The sequence below is a fragment of the Lissotriton helveticus genome, chromosome 11 (genome assembly GCF_964261635.1).
Source record: "Lissotriton helveticus chromosome 11, aLisHel1.1, whole genome shotgun sequence".
NCBI classification, from domain to species: domain Eukaryota; kingdom Metazoa; phylum Chordata; class Amphibia; order Caudata; family Salamandridae; genus Lissotriton; species Lissotriton helveticus.
Genome location: NC_136072.1, coordinates 464,574,361 through 464,601,188, shown reverse-complemented (window position 1 = coordinate 464,601,188; position 26,828 = coordinate 464,574,361). Strand labels below are relative to the sequence as shown.

Below are 26,828 nucleotides of genomic sequence, written 5' to 3'. Positions count from 1 at the left end.
AAGCGCTCAATTTCTTGAGGTGTTTAGAGGACGTGGCAAAATGGATGTCCAATCATTGCCTGAAATTGAACGGAAATATAACCGAGGTGATGATAGTGGGTAAAATCCAGAAAATATGGTCCTCTGCATGGTGTCCAGAAATATTGGGTCCTGTACCCACACCAAAAACAGAGGTAAAAAATTTGGGAGTCCGACTGGACACTAAACTGTCTTTCGATGCTCAGATACGGAAGGTAGTGGGTAAATGCTTTGGCACCCTAAAAACTTTGAGGAAAATACTGGACCTACTACCACCTAGCACAAGGAAAACCATAGTGCATGCTCTGGTGACTTCCCAATTAGATTATGGGAACGTATTATACCTGGGAGCACCAAAAAAAGAGCTAGCCAAGCTACAGTTAGTGCAAAATGTGGCAAGTTGGTACTGAGCCTTCCTAAAAGAGCCTCTGCAAAAAAAGCTTTGAAGGACTTACACTGGCTGCCGGTAGAAAAAAAGAGTACAAGTTAAGTCACTGTGTTACTGCCATAAAATTCTTGCAAAAAAAGGCCCACGATACCTGCACCCTTTAATAACACATTACATCCCTGGCTGCAATCTGCGATCAGAAGGAAGGGTGTTGGTAAAAATCCCAAGAATACGGACCAGTAGAATGGGGGCAAGGTCTTTTAGATACTTTGCGGCTAAATCTTGGAACAAGCTCCCTGAAACTCTAAGAATGGAACAATGCGAAACCACAAATAGGAAAGAATTGAAAACATGGCTCTTCTCCTCTGCATTTGGAGGCTAATAAAGGCAGCAACAACATCCCCGTATTAGATCTGGGAGGTGCCTGTACCGATCTCCTATTAACTAGTCCACTTAGCGCGGGGACACGCTGGTTGGTGTAACAGGCGCTTTAGAAATGAATAAAATAAATAAAACAATAAATAAATAGGTGCAGGGTGCAAATTCGACGTTGGGCGCCGCATGCTTTTCAAAGGGTATTCTTCTTTCGGCAAAGGCACCATGGCACCGTAGGTTGCAGGAGGAAGACCAATGACTGCAGAGGTAAGTTGGGATGTAGGGGGGTTGTAGGGGGGTTGTAGGGGCACCACCGGTTCAGCTCACCAAGGCCCAGGGGCTTCGGGTTCAGGCGGTCCTTTCGACATCGGAGTCTTCTTATCAGAGGCTGTCGCAGTCAGGGGGGAGCCTCTGGATTCACACTGCAGCGCCGTCGTGGAGGGAAGGAGAGGTCAGCCAATGCTGGACATGAGGTCAGGATTGCCAGGGAGACTTCACTGCACAGGTGAGTCACTCAGGCTTGGGCCGTGAGTGTAGGGTGCAGAGTGTACTGGGGACGCGAAATCCGCCTGGATCTGGACTCTTTGGAGTCGGTCTCTTCTGGACAGGTCCACTGTCCTAGAGAGATTGGAGTCTTTGTTGAAGGCAACAGTCCTCCCAGGGGTTTTAGGGGTCACATTTGCAAGACAAGTCAAAGGGGCGTCGAAGCAGGAGAAGGCCGGTAGGACTGTGGCCAAAGCAGTTGCTGTCATCTGGATTTTGCTGCAGGGTGCCTTCTTTCTTCCAGTGGCAGCCGGCATGAATTGCGGGTTGGGGGGCGTGGGGGTTAATTTGATAAAAATTCAAATTAAAAATAAACGTACCTTCTCTTCCGGTCCTGGACTCCCGCGTCGCGTCTCCTGCTCTCTGCTCACAGGAAGCAGAAGCAGGCAGACTCCCTCTCTTCCCCTACGCCAACCACAATGCTGCAATGGCAGCGTTGTGATTGGCTGGACGCCGTCCTTACAGGCGTCTACGGGGAGGCTGTTTGCTTCATGCAGGCAGCGCAGCAGCCTACATGAACAAAATGGAGAGTACTATGACTGGTTTAGTCGGTCCTGGGGCCGACCAAACAGTGAGCACCCATAACATTGGGTTAGCCACTCCTCCCTGACCCGCCCACCCCCAACCAGACATAGCCTTCTTCTGCTTTCTCGCAGTGCGAGAAGGAGTAACGTAAAATGTTATTTATACCCAGAAGCCATCCCTCTCTGGACTGTGACCCTCCCCCAGACAGACCCAATAGCCTATTCTTCTGTTCATCTAAATCCTCCACCTCCTCAATAGGCTGGTCATCATGCCTGCTGGCATCCCTTGACTCCAACCAGCACCTTTAGGAATTCCTCCTTTCTGGAGAGGCCTCTTACACAGATTTTAAACTTTTTTCAGATAGCTTTTACCTGTGGCACAGTGTAGGTTTTTCCCCTATCCTCCCCAAACTCAATATCCACAGATGCAAGTGATGCTGGTCTTGTCATGATAAAGCTTGGCAGTTCTCAATTGCAAAGAAAAAATAGTCCTAAAGAAGAAGTTCCACCAAATGCATCTGGTCGTGTAATGGTCTGCTACTATACTAGTAGTGTACACCAATCACTGTATGTAAGACACAAATGCAAGTCCAGATCCTCAATGCTGACCACAAATGTTAGAAATTGAGGTCTCTACTTGGTAGAGGTAGGTACCATTGTCCAAATATGGACCCTTGCTTCTAGTCAGGGTAAAGGGGATACAGTTTTAAAATAACCCCTGCTCACCCCCTTGGTAGATTGGCACGAGCGGGCAGGCTTATCTCAGAGGCAGTGTGCAAAGCATTTGTGAAGAAATACAGTAATACAGTGAAAACACTACAAATGGACACCACACCAGTTTAGAAACATAAGTAATCTTTATCTGAACCAAAACAAGACCAAATGACAAAAATCCACAATACAGTAATAAAAATATGACTTCCGAATGGTAGAAATAGTTCAATTCAAAGCAAATTGCAGATGCAACACTTTTCACACAAAGTACCTTGGAAGCGTCGCGCACACAAAAAAAAGGGTCGCAGGGAAGGTGATGCATTGGTTCTTTACACTCAGGGAAGGTGATGCGTTGCTTCCTTGCTCCGGGGGAGGTAATGTGTCGGTTCCTTACTGCTGCACAGGGGAGGTGATGCGTCGGTTGCTCACAGCATGGGCAGGTGATGCGTCGGTTTCGTACTGTGTTCCCTAACGATGCAACAGCCGCGATGCGGCAATCCGGGACGATGCGTGGGTTCTTGCAGCAGCACAGCAGGCCTTGCGTCGGAATCGGTGCGGTGATCTCAGACTTCTGAGATCGGTGCACTTGATGCGGCTCGCAGCGATTTCTCGAGCCAGGGGCAGGCGCGGAGACGATTTCTTCTGCGATGTGTCGGAAACAGGCGCAGATGTGTCCGCTTCTCGAAGTTGTGCTACTTTTCCAGCTCCCAGCGTAAAATAGCCTCCAGAGTTCCAGGACAACAGCAGGCACCTCTTAGGTCAGCACTCCCAGCAAGGAGGTTCAAGGGAGCTGGTGGTTAAGTCTTTGTGTCCCTGAGACTTCAGAACGGGAGCAAACTCAGTTTCAAGCCCTTGGAGATCTTCCTCAAGCAGGGGACACAGCAAATAGCAAAGTCCTTTTCCTTGGCAGAAAGTAGCCACTTCAGGCCAACCCTAGACAGCAAACAACACAGGGGCAGTATTCCTCCTCAGCTTCTCCGGCTCTTCTCCTTGGCAAAGGTTCCTCTTGATTCCCAGAACTGATCTAAAAGTCTAGGGTCAGGGCCCCAATATTTATACTAGAACATCCTTTGTTCTCTTGTGACAGAAAAGCCCTGTGCTCAGTCAAAACCAGTTCTGTCCTCTCTAGTGCTGCTTCCTGGCAGGAGGTGGAGACAGCATTGTGGAAGGCAGACCAGGCCCATTCAAGTGAAAGGAAATCTCCACCCCCTACTCTAAATGCAGCCCAGGTCTCTTCAGCCCAGCCCTGACTCATCCAGACTCTTTGGAGCCATTGCACCTCCCTGGCCCCTGTTACTCCAAAGCCATACAGTCAATACACATCTTAGCAGAGGCACACTGGATGGCTAAGCAAGAAAACACCTACTTTCCAAAAGTGGTATTTTCAAACACAGAATGTAAAAATCACTCTCACTAAAAGATGTTTTTCAACATTCTGAGCTCAGGCATACTAAAGTTTATTTTCCTACCTTGTTCCCAGGGGTATTTATGCCTATACAATGTTATAAGCAAACTCCCCATTCTATCCTATGGTAACATGTAGCCTTGCAATAGTGAAAAACAAAATTGGCAGTAGTTCACTTTCAGGACATGCCACACACTCCAGGGCATGACCTACCTTTCACATACACTGGACCCTGCCCACAGGGGTACCTTGGGCCTACCTTTGGCGGTGACTAACGTGTAAGAAAAGGGAAGGGTAAGGCCTGGCAAGTGGGTGCTCTTGCCAAGTCAACATGGCAAGTACTAGACCGCCCAAAGGCAATGCAATGGCAGGCCTGAGTTACATTTACAGGCTGCTTATGTGGATGGCACAATCAGTGCTGCAGGCCCACTAGCAGCATTTGATTTACAGGCCCTGGGCACACACAGTGCACTGTACTAGGGACTGACTATTAAATCAAATATGGCAATCATGGAATCACCAATCCATCACAACATTTTACAAAGGGAGCACTTGCACTTTGGCACTGAACAGCAGTGGCAAAGTGCCCAAAGCATCTAGACCAGCAAAACGAAGTCCAAGATACAGCAAAAACGCAGGAGGCAAAGGCAAAAATTACTGGGGAAACCCACGCCAATGATGCCAGATCTAACAGCGCCATTTTATTTTGACATCTTTGGGGGTAACTTAAGTGAGGCTCCGCTCCACCGCTCCAATGGAGGATACACCCCTGCTTGCAGGGCTCCATTTATGTTGGAGGCCAGGGGGCACACTGTCTGACTGCAAGCACTTGCAGGGTGTTTTTAAAGTCTTGCAGTCCCGGCCTGACTGAATTTAGGATGATACTATCATGTGTTTGAGAGCTGTAACAAGGGGGCAGGCACACTGCCTGAACGCAGAAGCCAGGCAGGATGTTTTCAAACTCTCCTTCTGGAAACCGCCGTATCCGAGACTCCTTGAACTGTAACCTACCATGCTCGACTGTCTGGCAGCTCCATGGCTGACTCCTCGTGTTACTCCTCTCTCAACAAGGGGCACTGCTACCTCTGTTGGTAAGCTTGGCAACAGCCAGAGAAAGGACATATGCAAGAAGAATGACATGACGAAACTACTGCAGCTAAGAGCTCCTAACAACTAAAGTGTGACCACACTGTGTGTCCTGTCGGAACATGAGAGGTACAGGGTCCTAAACATGAGAGTGGTGAAGGGGGAAGGGTCGTGCTGCATGTCTTCTTCTAATATGTGTACACGGAAAACCAATTTGTTGCAGTCAGTGTTGTAGAGAGCCAATTGGCCTCTGCTCAACAAAGTTGCACTTTGTATCACTCCTCAGGGCGGGCTCGGCCAGAGAAGAAGTCCTTTTGCGCATTATGTGGTGCTAGGCCGAGCTGAGCACGAGGGCCAGGCCAAGAGTGTTATTTTTTAATGTATATTGTCCTACTATATACGCTTCATTCTGGATTGTAGGCTTTCCAGAAATCTGCTGGTTGCTTATATACATTGCAAAGTGAGGAACTGTATTGGTATATGCTACATGGGTTACAAGAATTACATAGCTGATTCACAATATGTTCAGGTGCACACGTTTTATTATTGTACCTAAACACATTTCTGTAGCATTCTAAAATAGTATGTTAGATTTTGGCGCTTACCATCTGACACTGCTGAGGTTTTGGGGGTGGAAGAACTAAAACACACACACACACACACACACATATACATACATATATATATATATATATATATATATATTCAATGAAAAAACCATAGGTTTGAGACCATATATAGTTAGGTGAATATTTTAATCATACAAAACCAATGAAATTCCATATATAGTTAGTTGCACTAACTATATATTTCGCGCACCCGCAATCCACTGCTGATGATGTCACATATTACATCATTCATGACATGGTCAGTGACATCACTGATGACATCACTGATGACATCTCAAATGACATCACTGATGACATCACTGATGACATCTCAAATGACATCACTGATGACATCACTGATGACATCATCCAGTGACTGTGTGTTTCTGTAAAGTTTAAATATGTTTGACATATTGAAGAATGAGTGGATGTATAAGTGTCTGGATGAAGGATTTAGTAGGTGCGTGACTGACTGTATGAGTGAGTGAATAAATGTGTCGTACTAAATGCATGGGTTAGTGACTAAACTGTCTGAATGTGTGCATCAGTATGTCTGTTGTGATGTAAACTGCTGCATGTGTTGATCATTAGCTATACGAGAGGCTATATGTGTTATTGATTGGTTGCCCAAGTATTTGTATGGGAGATTGAGTTTGTGTGGGGGTGGCTGGGAGGTGTGTGACTCTGTGCATAGATGTGTGAGCAGTTGATTCACTAGGTGTATGAGTTCAACAGTGCATGTGGAAACAGCTACATGGGCGGTTGACTGTGTGCATGAGTGTATTGATGAGTGAATGGATATCTCAATGCTACATGTCATAGTAAGTGCATATGTAAAACACAGTACATGTGAGAGTTGGCATATATAAATAACTGTGCATGAGAGCCAGTGAATGTGTGAGTGGCTGTATGGATCATTGTGAACTTGTATCAGGGATTGTATAAGAGAGTAAATATGTGTTAGTATATGTTTGAATGGCGAAACACTGGCCATACTAAAATGGGATTATTGGGACTTCTACTCCTGGCGTATTGTTTACTGGAGAACAAACGCCATTAAAGGGACTGAATGCAGAGGTCCGATCCAGGTCTTGCCACATGCCGCCCCATGATTAAGATGCTTGTTAGCACTGAAACGCGTTGGGAAGGAAAGAGACAGCTGTGCAATCATGCCGCTTTTTGAAATAAAAGGTTTGTGAAACTTACCTTCGTGGAGTGCTGCCTTAAGCGTGGAGCTTTTTGTGAATAATTTAACCGCGGCCTCTCCTGCCGTAGGAGGCTAGCACCGCCACTGAACTGGACTATGTTCTGAAGGGCTGGGGAATGCACGTCAGCCCTTACAGCACGAGGGTGTCAGAGAAACGAAGCGGGTGAGCAGCACAGAGACCCACTGAAGGGATGTAAAAGAATGCAGAAAATCGGCTCAAGTTCTGGCGAAACACTGGCCATACTAAAATGGGATTATTGGGACTTCTACTCCTGGCGTATTGTTTACTGGAGAACAAACGCCATTAAAGGGACTGAATGCAGAGGTCCGATCCAGGTCTTGCCACATGCCGCCCCATGATTAAGATGCTTGTTAGCACTGAAACGCGTTGGGAAGGAAAGAGACAGCTGTGCAATCATGCCGCTTTTTGAAATAAAAGGTTTTGTGAAACTTACCTTCGTGGAGTGCTGCCTTAAGCGTGGAGCTTTTTGTGAATAATTTAACCGCGGCCTCTCCTGCCGTAGGAGGCTAGCACCGCCACTGAACTGGACTATGTTCTGAAGGGCTGGGGAATGCACGTCAGCCCTTACAGCACGAGGGTGTCAGAGAAACGAAGCGGGTGAGCAGCACAGAGACCCACTGAAGGGATGTAAAAGAATGCAGAAAATCGGCTCAAGTTCTGGCGAAACACTGGCCATACTAAAATGGGATTATTGGGACTTCTACTCCTGGCGTATTGTTTACTGGAGAACAAACGCCATTAAAGGGACTGAATGCAGAGGTCCGATCCAGGTCTTGCCACATGCCGCCCCATGATTAAGATGCTTGTTAGCACTGAAACACGTTGGGAAGGAAAGAGACAGCTGTGCAATCATGCCGCTTTTTGAAATAAAAGGTTTTGTGAAACTTACCTTCGTGGAGTGCTGCCTTAAGCGTGGAGCTTTTTGTGAATAATTTAACCGCGGCCTCTCCTGCCGTAGGAGGCTAGCACCGCCACTGAACTGGACTATGTTCTGAAGGGCTGGGGAATGCACGTCAGCCCTAACAGCACGAGGGTGTCAGAGAAACGAAGCGGGTGAGCAGCACAGAGACCCACTGAAGGGATGTAAAAGAATGCAGAAAATCGGCTCAAGTTCTGGCGAAACACTGGCCATACTAAAATGGGATTATTGGGACTTCTACTCCTGGCGTATTGTTTACTGGAGAACAAACGCCATTAAAGGGACTGAATGCAGAGGTCCGATCCAGGTCTTGCCACATGCCGCCCCATGATTAAGATGCTTGTTAGCACTGAAACGCGTTGGGAAGGAAAGAGACAGCTGTGCAATCATGCCGCTTTTTGAAATAAAAGGTTTTGTGAAACTTACCTTCGTGGAGTGCTGCCTTAAGCGTGGAGCTTTTTGTGAATAATTTAACCGCGGCCTCTCCTGCCGTAGGAGGCTAGCACCGCCACTGAACTGGACTATGTTCTGAAGGGCTGGGGAATGCACGTCAGCCCTAACAGCACGAGGGTGTCAGAGAAACGAAGCGGGTGAGCAGCACAGAGACCCACTGAAGGGATGTAAAAGAATGCAGAAAATCGGCTCAAGTTCTGGCGAAACACTGGCCATACTAAAATGGGATTATTGGGACTTCTACTCCTGGCGTATTGTTTACTGGAGAACAAACGCCATTAAAGGGACTGAATGCAGAGGTCCGATCCAGGTCTTGCCACATGCCGCCCCATGATTAAGATGCTTGTTAGCACTGAAACGCGTTGGGAAGGAAAGAGACAGCTGTGCAATCATGCCGCTTTTTGAAATAAAAGGTTTTGTGAAACTTACCTTCGTGGAGTGCTGCCTTAAGCGTGGAGCTTTTTGTGAATAATATATATATATATATATATATATATATATATATATATCCAAACCATAGCAGAACCAAATTGGAAAAGAAGCCTCACGAAGGTAACTTTGACATCCCTCTTTAATAAAAGTAACAGCCTGCCAGCAGGATTGTTCATGCAACCTTCATACAAAAGATTAAAACGCCAGACGCGTTTCAGGAAATCGTGTTCCCTTCTTCAGTGGCGTGGAAGGCAAGTGTCTGCTGCGGGCGCTTACTGAAGAGCACTCAGTGTAACATCCCCTGCTTAAGTAGGCGTGGCAAAAGGCCTTCTGGGTGATGTAGTCCTCTTCAAGTCATACCACTGTGGGCTTCTTTTGTATGAAGGTTGCATGAACAATCCTGCTGGCAGGCTGTTACTTTTATTAAAGAGGGATGTCAAAGTTACCTTCGTGAGGCTTCTTTTCCAATTGGGTTCTGCTATGGTTTGGATGTTATAGCGGCCGTCCCGGTCGCGGAGGAGAAGCCTGTCGCTACAGCGGATCCTGGGAAGCACCGACCGGTGTTTTCATTTGCGGAGCGAAGGTGTGAGCGAAGGGTCTAGCAGAGGATTCCAGCTCCAGCCCCAAGTAACAACACGCAAAGCCGAGCAGGCGGCTTCATTTCTACCTTTCAATGACTGGCTTTACTAGGTGTTGGCGTGCAGGCGCGCCCACAGTGGTATGACTTGAAGAGGACTACATCACCCAGAAGGCCTTTTGCCACGCCTACTTAAGCAGGGGATGTTACACTGAGTGCTCTTCAGTAAGCGCCCGCAGCAGACACTTGCCTTCCACGCCACTGAAGAAGGGAACACGATTTCCTGAAACGCGTCTGGCGTTTTAATCTTTTGTATGAAGGTTGCATGAACAATCCTGCTGGCAGGCTGTTACTTTTATTAAAGAGGGATGTCAAAGTTACCTTCGTGAGGCTTCTTTTCCAATTGGGTTCTGCTATGGTTTGGATGTTATAGCGGCCGTCCCGGTCGCGGAGGAGAAGCCTGTCGCTACAGCGGATCCTGGGAAGCACCGACCGGTGTTTTCATTTGCGGAGCGAAGGTGTGAGCGAAGGGTCTAGCAGAGGATTCCAGCTCCAGCCCCAAGTAACAACACGCAAAGCCGAGCAGGCGGCTTCATTTCTACCTTTCAATGACTGGCTTTACTAGGTGTTGGCGTGCAGGCGCGCCCACAGTTGAAGAGGACTACATCACCCAGAAGGCCTTTTGCCACGCCTACTTAAGCAGGGGATGTTACACTGAGTGCTCTTCAGTAAGCGCCCGCAGCAGACACTTGCCTTCCACGCCACTGAAGAAGGGAACACGATTTCCTGAAACGCGTCTGGCGTTTTAATCTTTTGTATGAAGGTTGCATGAACAATCCTGCTGGCAGGCTGTTACTTTTATTAAAGAGGGATGTCAAAGTTACCTTCGTGAGGCTTCTTTTCCAATTGGGTTCTGCTATGGTTTGGATATATATATATATATATATATATATATATATATATATATATATATATATATATATATTATATTATATGTACATATATATATATTATATATCTACACACACTTATATGTCTATATTCATTTCAAAAAGTCCAACCAGTGATGCTGAACTCTTGAAACTGGTGCGACGTTTCACCAAACTCATCTAAGAGGCAATGCAAGCACTCACGGGGATCAATATTCAAAAATGTATTATCATTCAAACGAGCAGACACGTTTCGGCTCATACCTTTTTCAATGCATCTGCTCGTTTGAATAGTCTCCAAACTGACCACACCAAGGAGTTGTTTAAAACCACTTTTTCCTTTATTGAAACAGATACAGGGAACATTTTGGATTCAGGCCGCAAATCATTCGCTCAACACTGCATCACTGTTGAGAGACTAATTCCCACATAGGATCAAAACAAAGAAAACAAACTTTGGTATTCATAGTGCTACAGTGTTGCTGAGGTAGAGGGAGTGAAACAAAGGCTGTAGGATGTCATTTCTTTCTAACACTCAACACAATTTAAATTTGTGTAAATCAACTATACAGGTTTCAAAATATTTAAGCAATTAGGAAGGCACAAATGAAGCAATTTTTTGGGTAATTCTGAAGTGTCATGGAAACAAAGATATTAAAGGGACCATAACAAATCAAGACACTTGGTGATGTGTACTGATTAATTTTTAATAATTCCGGGGCGTTTCTCTGGCTTTTTTAAGCCCCGCCCCTTTGTCCCGGGCCGCGCTGTGATTGGCTGCAGGTCCGGGACACCCCCGTGACGTCATTCCCGGGCCGCGCTGTGATTGGCTGCCGGCCCGGGACCTGACTTGTTTTTCTTTGGCGGAGTTTTTTTGTTTGTTTTCGTCGCCATGTTTTTTTCATTCAGGACACCAAACTCCAGGCTGATGCTTCTCCCGTATGCCGAGGCCCCCTCTCACCACACCGGATCAGGTATTCAGCCTCCGAAAATCACACTGGGTGAGTCTTTTAGGCGTTTAAATTGCACATAATCGGAGACTCGGAGTAGAATAACGGAGACCTCGGTGGGAGGCACCCAGATCTGGCCAGGCCGCAGGCTGCGTGAAGCCCAGTTTTAAGCCGCACCTGACGCAGCTAGGGACACCCCTCTCCAGACTGCTTCTCCAGAGACCCTCCCCGTGTTAACATGGGTGTTTCTTAGTCGTCCGTACTGAACGTCGGAATTCATCCGACTGGCTCTGGGGAGGTGAGCGGGTGGCCCGAGAAGATACGGAGCACCGCCGCATGGGGATCGCTACGGCCCGGACTCCAACGTGCCGTGGCCGGGTGAGAGAAGTTGCGCCGCAGCTTGAGAGCGCATCATCGCTGCTATGGTTGGCGGTGAGTAACATACAGCCCGCTTCCCCACCCGCCCAGATTGGGCACAGTGCTGCCGAGGGGCCGCCCCCCCTTCTCCTCACCCAACATTGGCCTGACTGCTGTGGGCGCTCTCGGCCCTCTACTCCCTGCTTAGGCTGCGACGGGGGACTGGGTGCGGTGCCTGGGAGGTGCAGGACTGACAACCCCGAACTCTCCCGCCTGCTGGCCATACGTGTGAGTCTGAAAGCACAACTGTGGTATCCTGAGTTGAAGAGGCCATCCCTTCCTTGCAGGTGGGGCGCGACGTCCACGTGGAGCCCCAGGCGGCTGCTCACTGCCCCTGCCGCGACTGTGGGAGTGACGGGGACTGTGAGGACAGCATTGCGACCAGCTGCCACAACGGGGTACAGTGAGTAATGAAAAAATGCATTGATCCCCCCCCCCCCCAGAGAGCGCCTACAACACTGCTGCTTGAAGGTGAGTCGGGCTCCACATCACCCCCTCTGCAGAGCTCCCTGGGTTGGGCTCCCGGTGTTTTGTGCCGTTCCTCCGCCTGAACTGAGCCCTTTAAAATAAGGCCATGCTCCAAAAAGTACCGCAGCCCCCTGCCCTGAACCATAAAATACTGCCCCCTACCTCCGTGAAGTACTCTGACTCTGCTCCCTACCCTCCCTTGGCGCCTAAAACTGTCCCCTGCCATGCACCCTACAAAGCCTCAACTTAGTAAACTGTCCCTTCTCTGTGTGCTTCGAGGCCGTAAAATGTAAGCCTAGGCACAAATGGATGGTTGGATTTGTGGGGTAAAGTTTTATTTAATGTGATTTTATGTAGCGCGAACTTTACCCGAAGGTGTCAGAGCGCTTTACATAAGAACCAGTTGCCAAACCTAAAGACTTTGATTTACATGCGTTAAGTAAAAGATACAAACAGGAAAACAATTGAAATGTACTAGATGTAGTCACACAAAGAAGAGACTGTTGATTCTCGTTATATTTCTATATACATATGGAAGGGATATGAATAGATGTACTGCAAGAGTCACATAGGAATGTTAGAGTAGAAAGGTCTACTTCATATACTAGTGAATACAGTCATCTCTATATACAGAAAAAATGAGTTATATTTAGAGGGGTCGGAGTGGGACACAGTGGGTGGATGGATGCATGATGGATGGATGTATGCATGATGCATGGATGTATGGATGGATGCATGGATGGGTTGTTGGATGGGTTGGTGTATTGCATACATTGTTGAGGGATTGGCTGTATATATGCATCTATCCATCCACCCATTCATGCATCTATCCATACACCCATCCATACACCCATCCATGCATGCACCCATGCATGCATCCACCAACTCATCCATGCAAGCATTACAACAAGAGCCCGCAGCTCTCCTTCGTCTCTCCTCGCCCCTCCTTCCCTGAGCCCGCAGCTCTCCTTCGTCTCTCCTCTCCCCCCTTCCCTGTGCCCTGCCCGGCTATTGTAAATGACAATGCCATTTATTTATGTTAAAAAAAAACAGTCTAATGCAGAGGAGGAACTAAGTATTACTTTTTATGGGGTCGCGGTACTTTTAAAAATCGTTCTGAAATGGTCTGCCGTGACTTCTACGTGCCCTCCAGCCACCTCCTACACAGCTGTTAGCCACTAGCGGTGCAGACGCACACCTTGCCAGCTTACTGACTGCTCCTCCACCCTCCCCTCCTGCGCCCTCCCCTCTCTCCCCAAGCCCCACCTTCCCCGTGGGTGGGTTGGTATCTCCTCGTCAGCCTCGCTGAGCCCTGCGCGTGCAGGGGTAGCCCCTCCCGCATGAATATGGAATAGGCTGCACGAGGACAGCTATTGACATTGTAAATGACAATGCCATTTATTTATCTGTTTTCAAAACCAACACATAAATAAACAATTTGTCAATTACAATGCCAATAGCTCTAACTTTGTCAAAGGCGAAACCGTTGCATTGTAAATGCTTGTTACTTTAGTAATGAGCATTACCACAATATAATCAAAACATTCCATTAGATTCTTTAGGAAGCTTTTATTTACGGAAAAAAATGCAGTACTTGTATTGGAGAGAATATGTTGCGATTTACTTAAATTATAGTGTTGGAAGAAGGTGGCCTTGGACTTACCAAAAAACAGGAACACCTTCCTTTCCCTGCGCTCGAGGGTGAGCTGGTCATAGGGAAGTAGTTCCGGGTACTGCTGCAGGCGGATCTTCTGCACAATGTTCTCAGCTTCCTGTGGGAAATGAACTGCGTCAGAAATGCCGATGCTCCCCTATCTCAGCGGCACATGACTTACTTTATCCCAAAAAACAACAGATTGAGGACTGTCACAAACAAGCATTTGCAATGCAAAAGGTCTCGCATCGGCGATAGTTTAAACTATTGGCATTGTAAATGACAATACCTTTTTATTTATCTATTTTGATAATTAACACATAAATAAAAGAAAGGAATTATCACTTACAATGCCAATAGCGGAAACTCTTGTAAATGCAAGGCCTATTTCATTTCAAAGAAGTGGCCTCCATTGTCCCAGGCAGCTTGGAAAGTGAAAGTGCGCATGGCGATCTGAATGTTGCAGGAAAGCATGTGGTGATCGCAGGAGGAGAAACTCATAGTGCTTACAGACTAAATAAGATGTACCGTGTAACAGCCGAAGTAAAAGGGCCTGTCCTCATGGGTGGTTACAAATGAAATAACAAAAGGAGCTTAGAGGGAAAAAGCAACGGGTACTAAAAGGGAAAGCCCTCCACTCAATGAATTGCAATCCTAAAAATTCCCTGTACCCAGGACAAGCGATAATTATCAAACAGGCACGAGACCATTCTCTACCAAAATTTTCTATCGTACAATTCTGGATATACCTCTTTGTGAATACTCTAAGTAGGTATTTATTGTCTCTAGTGCACCAGTGTCCTACACGAACACTTCGTTTACAAATATTAATAGTAACAAAGAGCGGGGGTTCGTTCTATGTTCAACTCGGCGCAACCAATCCCAACCGATCTACGTGGGATTGTACATACACCCACACATAAACATTTAAAGACAGAAAAAAATGTGTGGCGGAAAGGAAGGCACCTCACGGGCGAACACCCTCGGGGCAAATTGGTTCGTTGTTTACCAAATGTCGTGCCCCTTTCTCATCATAGGTAGCCATTCCAATTTCCAGAATTTGTGGAAAGTAAAGACAAAGACATATAGAAAAAGAAAGAGGTGCAAAGCGTGGAGCTTAAAGCATAGCTCCTAGTGAAGAGACAGAACAGAGTGAAGGTAAAATCAACAATCAAACCTCCTGGACCACTTTATTATGAATTGAGGGATGAACTGCTGAATTAAAAAGGCTGGAAGCTTAAATTCGCATCCAAATACCTGTAGCCGACATGTTTCACTGCCCATTAGAATTTATGGCAGATTCATCAGGGTTAACACTCTGTTGCTGCACCCACTTTGATTGTCTTTAAAAACAGGAAGCTGCCGAGTTGAAACAAAAATACATACACAAAAATGAAAAATCCATCTCTGAACCCAAAACTTATTAAATCCCATTTATGACCTCCACCAATGAATTAAATTTTTTTTACACATCTGTGTAAACCACTTTACCCTGGAACAGCTATGGTCAATCGTACCAGCTGCACAGGCAGTTCTCCGCCTTACTGTTGGCTGTTATATCTACCTGTATAACAATTAGGGGAAAACCAGTTCAGAGTTAAAAAAATGTTTGGAATACCCCAATCGTCATTCTTTCAACACTCAGCTGATGCCATTCAATGGAGTCATAGTCATACCGACTCCTGATTGAACTGACTGTGAACTCAATGAAGTGTAATTTATAACTTCACCAGTTTGATCATACACACAGCAACCATATAAATATATATCTCTGTAGCTGATTAGCGCCACCTCATTCTCGTGCTCGATGAGGTCCACTAGAATGATTCACCCAGGTGGCAACGCAAATACTGACCCACTCTGGTGGCTGCACGTGTGTTTTATGTGCTGTGCAGCCATTTCTCGGTTATTATGTGATGATGTCATTAATCTCACCCGCCCTAATCAAAACATCACATATGACCGATTGTTAGTGCCAGAAAACTTTTTGCGACCGTCTCATGCCCCCGTTTCTTCTGGAGCCTCCAGACCCCGGGGAACAGAACCGGGTTAATGAGTCAAAGCACTTATTTAACTCACAATCGTGCCGGAGGACATTATTTTTAAAAAAAAGGGGAAAGAACAAATGAAGGACCATATCCAAAGGTTATACGCCCCTGATTCTACTCGTACGTCAGAAAACGGGCAGGACCGCTAATGAGTAGAGATACATCTCAAACACAAACGAGCCCTCTCCTTACCATACAGTTAGTGATTTCCCTCCGTAAATCATCCCAGGAACCTGCCTGTGGTGCAAGACGCACAGTCTTTAACTCGTCTACGCCCCAAACATGTGACGTCAGACCACATGGTCGGCCTGCTTCCGTCTAGCGGGATTAAGCAAATGAAAGGTAAATACAGTGGCCATTTTGAAGTGGTACTATTTATAAATGATTGAGTGAACGCTCAAATCAAACCAAAGGGAGTATGTGCTTCAACGGAATTACCCCCGCAAGGTGGTCAAAAACGCTAAAAAGAGGGCACTCAACACTCCCCGCAGTGCTTTGCTGGAGAATAACACCAAAGAGAAAAGGACTGCCTTCCGGTGGTTATGACGTATGAACCTATGTCCACTAAGATCAGGCAATTTATTAGAAAGCACTGGGACCTCTTAAGTAACAAAGATTTTTCTATGCCCCCCCCAGATTTGCTTTCAAAAGGTCTGGTAACCTTAAGGACAGGCTTGTCCATACACGAGATCAGGTGACCTTGAGGAACAATTCCACAACAATTCCAAAGGGGCATTTTCCATGTGGAAGTTGTTCAGTATGTCCATTGACCAAAAAATGCAGTAGCGTCACACTATCCACAGGGAAGGAATGGTTCTTAAACCAGTTTAGTAATTGTAACACCACCAATGTGGTCTATCGGCTACTGTGCAGTTGTGGTCTACAGTACATCGGTCTAACCACAAGAAAAATTCAAGTCCGTATACAGGAACATCTGAGTACCCTTAGATTGGGAAAACTAACGACCAAATTGGTTCAACACTGTCACCAAGAAAAACATTGCTTCACTTGGACAGTGTTGGAGACAGTGAGGGGCAACCCAACAAATGTTGAATCTATTCTAATCACCAAGGAAGCAAAATGGATTTTCAGAGAGGGCAGTGATAAACAGGGATTGAACGAAATTATTGAGTGGAACAAGATCAAATAGCTCATTTACCATCTCCATGAGCCATGCTCTCCTCTGTTTTTCCTTGCTGTGGTTTTCTCGTTACAAATGTTGTGACATAAAGGGTTGCATGAGGCACAATATTGCAGAAGGTCATAAAAATAAAAGTAATGTAACCGTTTTTATATTTTGTCCTTTTTGCACGCTTTTGTCACGAAATTCACTCATTCAATGTGAACTGGCATCTGTATGCAACCTTTAACATCCTTAATTCTTTTAATTATGGATACAGGTTGGAGTGTCCATCAACAGAGGGGTTTGTAAAACACGATGAGTGACTTTACACTAATTTGTTTTTGTATCCCCATTAGAAAATATATAGTTGGCCATCATCCCTTCAATGGATGTAGGTCTGATTGTTCACGACACACTCGAAGGACGTAGCCCATCCCCAAAGAGTATTTTAAATCACTCGGAAAATCATTAACATCTACCAATGGGGAAGCGAGTAAGGGAACTATTTTATGATTGAGATACAAGAAGGAGTGATAATTTTGATGCACAGACTCCCTTTAGGTGCATTTATTTGAGCATTCACTTAATCATTTACAATTAGTACCACTTCAAAATGGCCTCTGCATTAGTTTGTCTTTGGCGCTATTTTGGGCCTCTATTAGACAACAGATAGGTGGGTTTTCAGAACACCAATTTTCAACTACATTTCATTACAGCCTACAATAGGTGTAAGTCTGATTGCTTACTACGGATCTCAATGACTCAGCCTATCCCCAAATATTATTAATAGTCACTCGGAAAATCATTAACACACACCAGTGGGAAAGCGAGTAAGGGAATTATTTGATGACTGAGATACAAGAAATAGTGCTATATTCTTTGACGCACATACTCCCTTTGGTTTGATTTGAGCGTTCACTCAATCATTTATAAATAGTACCACTTCAAAATGGCCACTGTATTTACCTTTCATTTGCTTAATCCCGCTAGACGGAAGCAGGCCGACCATGTGGTCTGACGTCACATGTTTGGGGCGTAGACGAGTTAAAGACTGCGCGTCTTGCACCACAGGCAGGTTCCTGGGATGATTTACGGAGGGAAATCACTAACTGTATGGTAAGGAGAGGGCTCATTTGTGTTTGAGATGTATCTCTACTCATTAGCGGTCCTGCCCGTTTTCTGACGTACGAGTAGAATCAGGGGCGTATAACCTTTGGATATGGTCCTTCATTTGTTCTTTCCCCTTTTTAAAAAAAATAATGTCCTCCGGCACGATTGTGAGTTAAATAAGTGCTTTGACTCATTAACCCGGTTCTGTTCCCCGGGGTCTGGAGGCTCCAGAAGAAACGGGGGCATGAGACGGTCGCAAAAAGTTTTCTGGCACTAACAATCGGTCATAAGTGATGTTTTGATTAGGGCGGGTGAGATTAATGACATCATCACATAATAACCGAGAAATGGCTGCACAGCACATAAAACACACGTGCAGCCACCAGAGTGGGTCAGTATTTGCGTTGCCACCTTGGTGAATCATTCTAGTGGACCTCATCGAGCACGAGAATGAGGTGGCGCTAATCAGCTACAGAGATATATATTTATATGGTTGCTGTGTGTATGATCAAACTGGTGAAGTTATAAATTACACTTCATTGAGTTCACAGTCAGTTCAATCAGGAGTCGGTATGACTATGACTCCATTGAATGGCATCAGCTGAGTGTTGAAAGAATGACGATTGGGGTATTCCAAACATTTTTTTAACTCTGAACTGGTTTTCCCCTAATTGTTATACAGGTAGATATAACAGCCAACAGTAAGGCGGAGAACTGCCTGTGCAGCTGGTACGATTGACCATAGCTGTTCCAGGGTAAAGTGGTTTACACAGATGTGTAAAAAAAAATTAATTCATTGGTGGAGGTCATAAATGGGATTTAATAAGTTTTGGGTTCAGAGATGGATTTTTCATTTTTGTGTATGTATTTTTGTTTCAACTCGGCAGCTTCCTGTTTTTAAAGACAATCAAAGTGGGTGCAGCAACAGAGTGTTAACCCTGATGAATCTGCCATGAATTCTAACGGGCAGTGAAACATGTCGGCTACAGGTATTTGGATGCGAATTTAAGCTTCCAGCCTTTTTAATTCAGCAGTTCATCCCTCAATTCATAATAAAGTGGTCCAGGAGGTTTGATTGTTGATTTTACCTTCACTCTGTTCTGTCTCTTCACTAGGAGCTATGCTTTAAGCTCCACGCTTTGCACCTCTTTCTTTTTCTATATGTCTTTGTCTTTACTTTCCACAAATTCTGGAAATTGGAATGGCTACCTATGATGAGAAAGGGGCACGACATTTGGTAAACAACTAACCAATTTGCCCCGAGGGTGTTCGCCCGTGAGGTGCCTTCCTTTCCGCCACAAATTTTTTTCTGTCTTTAAATGTTTATGTGTGGGTGTATGTACAATCCCACGTAGATCGGTTGGGATTGGTTGCGCCGAGTTGAACATAGAACGAACCCCCGCTCTTTGTTACTATTAATATTTGTAAACGAAGTGTTCGTGTAGGACACTGGTGCACTAGAGACAATAAATACCTACTTAGAGTATTCACAAAGAGGTATATCCAGAATTCTACGATAGAAAATTTTGGTAGAGAATGGTCTCGTGCCTGTTTGATAATTATCGCTTGTCCTGGGTACAGGGAATTTTATGGTTACAAATGAAGACAAGGCGGTACTAAGGAGAGGCTAACAAGCCTATTAACGAATCAGAAGCCAGCATTTACGAAGGGCAATGACACAAGCCAATGAAAAATATGAGCGGAGAGTGGGCGGAGCTTCACTGCCATACTCAAATACAACATGCCTTACAAAGTAGCGCATGCGCTGCCCAGGCTCGACCTAAAAAGCTGTGCTTTACTACTTCTGTTGTAAAATAACCATCAATGAGCGAGATAACGTCTGAGAAATCAGTGCGGTTTCTTACAACGCTGCCTTGTAAACATACTTTTATGATAAAGAAATACCATCCTAGACAGGCCCTCCTCCCAACGATTTTGCCGCAATTTGTCCTTCAAGGGTCTATCTGGTATTCCTACAGGTGGGCCCCTAAGCAACCGTTTTTTATTGCTAATACTTGGTACCCGCCCTGGTAATTAAATGAGCAGTAAAAGATGCGCGCTCTCTACTGCCTCTAATACATACATGTTTATACCTGTCTGTCTTAGTATTATTTTATTTCTTGCTTCATGTGTCCTTTTTTCATTAACAGTGCACAGGTGTGTAACTCTTTAAGCAAAACATAATTTTGATACTTGAGTGCTCCTCACCCACTAGTAAAAAGGAAGACTTTCAGTATTATCCACAAATGTGGCCCTATTAAAAGTGCTCTAAGGACTCACATAATGAAGATGTCTCCCTGCCCATTATCTTCCTTCCTTGGTGAATCATTCTAGTGGACCTCATCGAGCACGAGAATGAGGTGGCGCTAATCAGCTACAGAGATATATATTTATATGGTTGCTGTGTGTATGATCAAACTGGTGAAGTTATAAATTACACTTCATTGAGTTCACAGTCAGTTCAATCAGGAGTCGGTATGACTATGACTCCATTGAATGGCATCAGCTGAGTGTTGAAAGAATGACGATTGGGGTATTCCAAACATTTTTTTAACTCTGAACTGGTTTTCCCCTAATTGTTATACAGGTAGATATAACAGCCAACAGTAAGGCGGAGAACTGCCTGTGCAGCTGGTACGATTGACCATAGCTGTTCCAGGGTAAAGTGGTTTACACAGATGTGTAAAAAAAAATTAATTCATTGGTGGAGGTCATAAATGGGATTTAATAAGTTTTGGGTTCAGAGATGGATTTTTCATTTTTGTGTATGTATTTTTGTTTCAACTCGGCAGCTTCCTGTTTTTAAAGACAATCAAAGTGGGTGCAGCAACAGAGTGTTAACCCTGATGAATCTGCCATAAATTCTAACGGGCAGTGAAACATGTCGGCTACAGGTATTTGGATGCGAATTTAAGCTTCCAGCCTTTTTAATTCAGCAGTTGATCCCTCAATTCATAATAAAGTGGTCCAGGAGGTTTGATTGTTGATTTTACCTTCACTCTGTTCTGTCTCTTCACTAGGAGCTATGCTTTAAGCTCCACGCTTTGCACCTCTTTCTTTTTCTATATGTCTTTGTCTTTACTTTCCACAAATTCTGGAAATTGGAATGGCTACCTATGATGAGAAAGGGGCACGACATTTGGTAAACAACTAACCAATTTGCCCCGAGGGTGTTCGCCCGTGAGGTGCCTTCCTTTCCGCCACAAATTTTTTTCTGTCTTTAAATGTTTATGTGTGGGTGTATGTACAATCCCACGTAGATCGGTTGGGATTGGTTGCGCCGAGTTGAACATAGAACGAACCCCCGCTCTTTGTTACTATTAATATTTGTAAACGAAGTGTTCGTGTAGGACACTGGTGCACTAGAGACAATAAATACCTACTTAGAGTATTCACAAAGAGGTATATCCAGAATTCTACGATAGAAAATTTTGGTAGAGAATGGTCTCGTGCCTGTTTGATAATTATCGCTTGTCCTGGGTACAGGGAATTTTATGGTTACAAATGAAGACAAGGCGGTACTAAGGAGAGGCTAACAAGCCTATTAACGAATCAGAAGCCAGCATTTACGAAGGGCAATGACACAAGCCAATGAAAAATATGAGCGGAGAGTGGGCGGAGCTTCACTGCCATACTCAAATACAACATGCCTTACAAAGTAGCGCATGCGCTGCCCAGGCTCGACCTAAAAAGCTGTGCTTTACTACTTCTGTTGTAAAATAACCATCAATGAGCGAGATAACGTCTGATAAATCAGTGCGGTTTCTTACAACGCTGCCTTGTAAACATACTTTTATGATAAAGAAATACCATCCTAGACAGGCCCTCCTCCCAACGATTTTGCCGCAATTTGTCCTTCAAGGGTCTATCTGGTATTCCTACAGGTGGGCCCCTAAGCAACCGTTTTTTATTGCTAATACTTGGTACCCGCCCTGGTAATTAAATGAGCAGTAAAAGATGCGCGCTCTCTACTGCCTCTAATACATACATGTTTATACCTGTCTGTCTTAGTATTATTTTATTTCTTGCTTCATGTGACCTTTTTTCATTAACAGTGCACAGGTGTGTAACTCTTTAAGCAAAACATAATTTTGATACTTGAGTGCTCCTCACCCACTAGTAAAAAGGAAGACTTTCAGTATTATCCACAAATGTGGCCCTATTAAAAGTGCTCTAAGGACTCACATAATGAAGATGTCTCCCTGCCCATTATCTTCCTTCAGATCATTCCCAACCGCTCATACCGCGACATACTAGCTACCCCACTGTTACCCCGATACTCTTGATTTTGAACCAAGGAGTGTTTTTATGGCGAATTTTCAGTTACCACCCAATTCTTTTTGTTTTTTGGTTCATCACATAAAAACATTTTGATTCCGGAAGCCTAGTTCACATTTTTTTACTCCAAACAAACATTTCTTTTTCATCAAATTATACAGATTCTGTCTTGTCGTCAAATTTTGCTACGAATTTTGCATAGGACTCCGTCAAGCCATAGTCCCTCTCAGGGGGCATCTTTATTTGCTTTCACTAGTCATTGGGATTTACTCCTTCACAACTAATATGGTAATCTAGATAATAAATGAGGGCAACCCCCAGACAATATTTTCCCTTGATTTTCATCCAAAACCTTCTTTATCTTCATAAGAGTGGCCACATGCACTTCTCATTTACTTTCACAAACCAGAAGGTCGGTTTTGAGATCTATTTACATTAGTGACGTTCTTAAAAGTTGATGCATTGTCCTTTTGAATACTACTCATGCAGAGGCTGATCTGAAGGGGCTGCATCTCAATGTATAAACTACCTCGGGGCTAATGAAGGAGGTCAGTGGTCTAGAATCAGTGCTTAGTTTGTAAAAAACATAAGTGCCAGAGCTCTCGTCAGGAGGCCGCTGCAGCTTGCCCCACCCACTGCCCCTGAAATGCTGCAGAGGATAGTAACAACACAACTACTAACCATCACACTCCTACGAGTGTGACAATTTGGACAATTTCAGGCCGCCTAAAGCTATAAGAATGGCTTGGGCGGCAGATAATGGTCATTTTTAATGTATAAGGAATTAATAATGAACTTTTGTTGTGGTCATCTCTAAATTAGCCAGACAGCTGCACCTTGTGGCGGTCTGTCTGTCTGAAAATTAAGTGCTGGTGCCGAGCACCGGAAACCACTGGCTCAAATTAAGCACTGTCTGGAATTTTCATGACGCACTATTTATGAGAGGTCCAGATTAGCTCTCTTTTGTCTTTGGAGTGAGAAATAACTTCAGTAGTTTGTGTGGTTCCATACCATGTTCCAGGAAACCCCAGCCTATTTAACCACTGCGCTTCACCAAATAGAGAAGTTAACACTTCTTCCCTTTTAGTAAAACCTCTCCTTGCCACAACAGACAATGTTTTAGTGTTCTATAAGACAAAGGACTTTGTATCAGAATGTGCAAGCAGTTTCTTTTTCATTTCTCAAGATTTCTGGTACCTTTTCACAAGAGATTTTATAAACTATTATTTCTGAGAATGTATCGGTTCTGTTTGATTCTGAAGTAGTGTTGAGCTGGGCTTTTGACCCAGTGTGTGGGCTGTTTTTCTTTGGCCCCTGGACATGGCAGGGCAAGAAATAAATGGCCCACTTACTTGGCCTGTCAGGCTGGCCCATCTGGCAGTGCCAGACTATGGAAAGGCCAGTCCAAAAGTGTTCCACTGTGGCACCGACTAGTGTTTTAAATGGGCTGGTACTCACCAGTTCTGAGTACTGAAACTTCCAAATGTCCTACCCGTCAGAACCAGCTCTGCTCTTTAGTCAGGGAGAGTACGGGTACACTGATTGATGGCACTACAGGCTCAGGTCGGTATCTTCTCCAACGCAGGACAGATGCCGCTCTGCTTCCGGATCTAGCAATCGCACTGAGCCTCTGAAGTAGACTTTTGCAGGGACGCTACTAAAGCCCAGAGGCGCCCCTTTGAATATCACCACACTGCATGGGTTTGAGAGGGCTTATTGCATCACGCTGTGATTAACAGGACAGGGTCTAGGCAGACCCTGCACTGTTAATTAGGCGTGCAACAACCATTCAGGTGAAAGTGCTTTAGCCCCCCCTCCTGCCGGATGTATGACGGTACAACGCGTACCGTTTCAACGCGTGCCTTTACAACGCGTCTTTAACAACGCAAGTCGTTACAACGACTTGCGTTGTTGGGCGCGGATAGTGAATAGTATAATTTACTATTCTAACACCAGTCCCCGTGGATAGTAGGGAAGGTGTTGGAATAGTAAATATACTATTCTTTAGCCTTTAGCGCCCTCCAGCGCAAGTCGTGGTTACGACTTGCGTTGTAAAGGACGCGTCGTAAAAGCACTGCGGGGTAACATCCGCGTTAAGAAGGATGTTCCCCCTCCTGCCACCACCCCCAGCCACCGCTCCATCAGGTGTGTGAAATGGCCTGGGCTGGGGCCATGGGTCAGTAATCCGGTCCCGTTTAGGGTATTGCACTGGCCTTACTAAAGCGAGTGGCAGTGCAGTGCAAAAAGGGCGATAAGGGTGACCCTTGCTGCTACCGGCCGATATCCTTACTAGACGCCTCGTGTAAACTAATGGGTAGAGTGATATTGGCACGCCTTGAAGTTTGGGCAGAATCCGCAGGTACCATAGTGGACTCACAGTACGGGTTCAGGAAAGGTAAGGGAACCACTGAGCAGTGTCTCAATTTGGCATTAATTATGGGTAAGTACATGGGGGCCAAGCATAGTTGTATTCACTTGGCCTTCATGGACTTATCCAGTGCCTTTGACACTGCATGTAGGGGTAAGTTGTGGCAAATGATGGAAAACATGGGGTTTGAAGAATCATTAGTGACCCTGCTTCGTAGACTCCATGCTGCAACCTCAGTGAAAATTAGATATGGCCCAGGAGGTGAGAAGACAAACCTAATTCCATCCACCGAAGGTGTTCGCCAGGGTTGTATTTTGGCTCCATTCTTATTCCTGGTATACACCAACGGTTTAGAAAGTTTTCTGCTAGATAGCGGAGCCGACTTCCCCCAAGCAAATGGTAAAAGGATACTGATGTTGTCCTACGCAGACGACACGGTTTTAATGACCCTTACTTCCAATGGTATGTAGATTACCTTAGCTGCCTTTGAGGCCTTTATGGGTAGTTTAGACCTCAAGGTTAATTTTACTAAATCGTTCGCTATGACTTGCGGCCCGAAAGGTGTAAAATCTCGTAGGTACATGGTAAGGGACACAATTATTGCAAAAGTTGACAATTTTAACTATCTTGGTAACCTTTTTAATAAAAAGTTAAACTGGGACCCTTTAATATCAGTCAGGGTACAAAAAGCTACACAATCGGTCGAGGCTCTGTTTCGCTTTGCTAGCAAATTGGGCCAAAAACCGATCAGAGAATTAATAACTTTATATAAAGCTAAATGTCTCTCTGCCGCCGTATACGGGGCAGGTGTATGGGGGACTCAGAAATGTGATAAAATACAAGTCATGGAAAACACATTTTTAAAACGGTTGTTATGTGTCCCACCAGGTACCTCTAATAACTTCTGTCATGGGGAGGTGGGCATTGTTTTTGTGAGTGACATTATTCATTTGTCGCCTTCGTTGTTATGGTCTACAGTTTGGCAGTCAGAATAGTTAAAATTAACAAAGGAAATCTTGCATGACTGCCTTAAACTTGATCATTCCATGAATATTCCGTGGCTTCGAAATGTCAGGGTCACCTTTAATATAATTGGGTTAGGGCACATGTTCCAAAGTCCAGATATGGCTGGCAAGGATTATAAGCTAATAATCAAAAAAGCTTCTTATTCCAGCCAAGGCATTCTGAGAAATGGTGAGAACGCAGTATATAGGAAGGACGAGCTGTACCAGCAGTTTAACTTGTCACATATCATGCACACTCAATGGCATTTTCTCTTGACAAGGTTTCGATTAAATTCTTTACATTATCTCTTTGCTTTCCCAAAACAAGGGGGGTGGTGTGAGAGGCTACCCCCTTGCCCTTGTAATAATAGGGTCTCACAAAGCACTTTGCATCTTATTCTTTTTTGTGCATTGTACAAGGATGCAAGAAACAGGTTTATTAAGCCTGTCTTGTTAAGCCTTGGATCTCGTTAATACAAAGAAGGCTATGAGTACCTTTTGTCCTTGTCAACTCCAGAGATTTGTAGTGCTGTGCTTAGCTTTATCAGAGTGTCTCTTGACATTAGAAACAAATATGAATCCTCATAAAAGTGATAACTGTTTAGCTAAGAATAGTGTGGACTTAAGACTGCAATGCACTTTATGAAAAGTTTTATAGATGTGCCTTGTCTGTTTTGAACTTCTTGTAATTTTAAACTGTAAAATGAATTATGTTTTGTTTTTAATTATGGATTTTTAATCAATTATGTATTTTTGTATAATTAAGTGAGGTTTGAATCTGTGTATACTTGTGTGATTCCCTTGTTGAATCGAATAAAGTTATTTGAATGAATGAGTGGCAGTGCAGCACAATCCTACCCCTTCCCCCTTAGCCGGTTTTCTTTTCATGTTTGTGTTTTTTCAGCGCAGGAGCTGCTTCCCTTTGTATGCCCCTCCAACAGTAATGGCTGCATTTACATAACAGCGAGGGATCCATGGATGTGAAGGTAGCCCTGCCCAAAGAGCAATGAATAGCAGGGAACGCTGCAGCACTCCAGGAATGAGCTTCCATGACAACTGGTAATGGGTTTGGTTGGGGAAAAACGAGATGAGCATAGAAGGAAGGGGGTGGGAGGAAAGTAAAAAAGTGAGGTGACAGGTGAAGTTAGGATTGACACCTTTATTCAGAATAAAAATACCATATTGTTGCAAGAAATGGTGAGAGTAGA

At 44.8% G+C, this 26,828-nt stretch overlaps 1 protein-coding gene across 1 annotated transcript in view; it reads right to left on the bottom strand.

The window, feature by feature from the left end:
* The window catches only part of INPP5D (inositol polyphosphate-5-phosphatase D), an 809,167-nt gene that overhangs the window by 273,901 nt on the left and 508,438 nt on the right, over positions 1-26,828 (bottom strand). Inside the window, exon 16 of the mRNA XM_078666020.1 lies at positions 13,699-13,807. Within this exon, the coding sequence (XP_078522146.1) occupies positions 13,699-13,807 (109 nt within the window). The remainder of the gene's footprint in view (positions 1-13,698; positions 13,808-26,828) is intronic.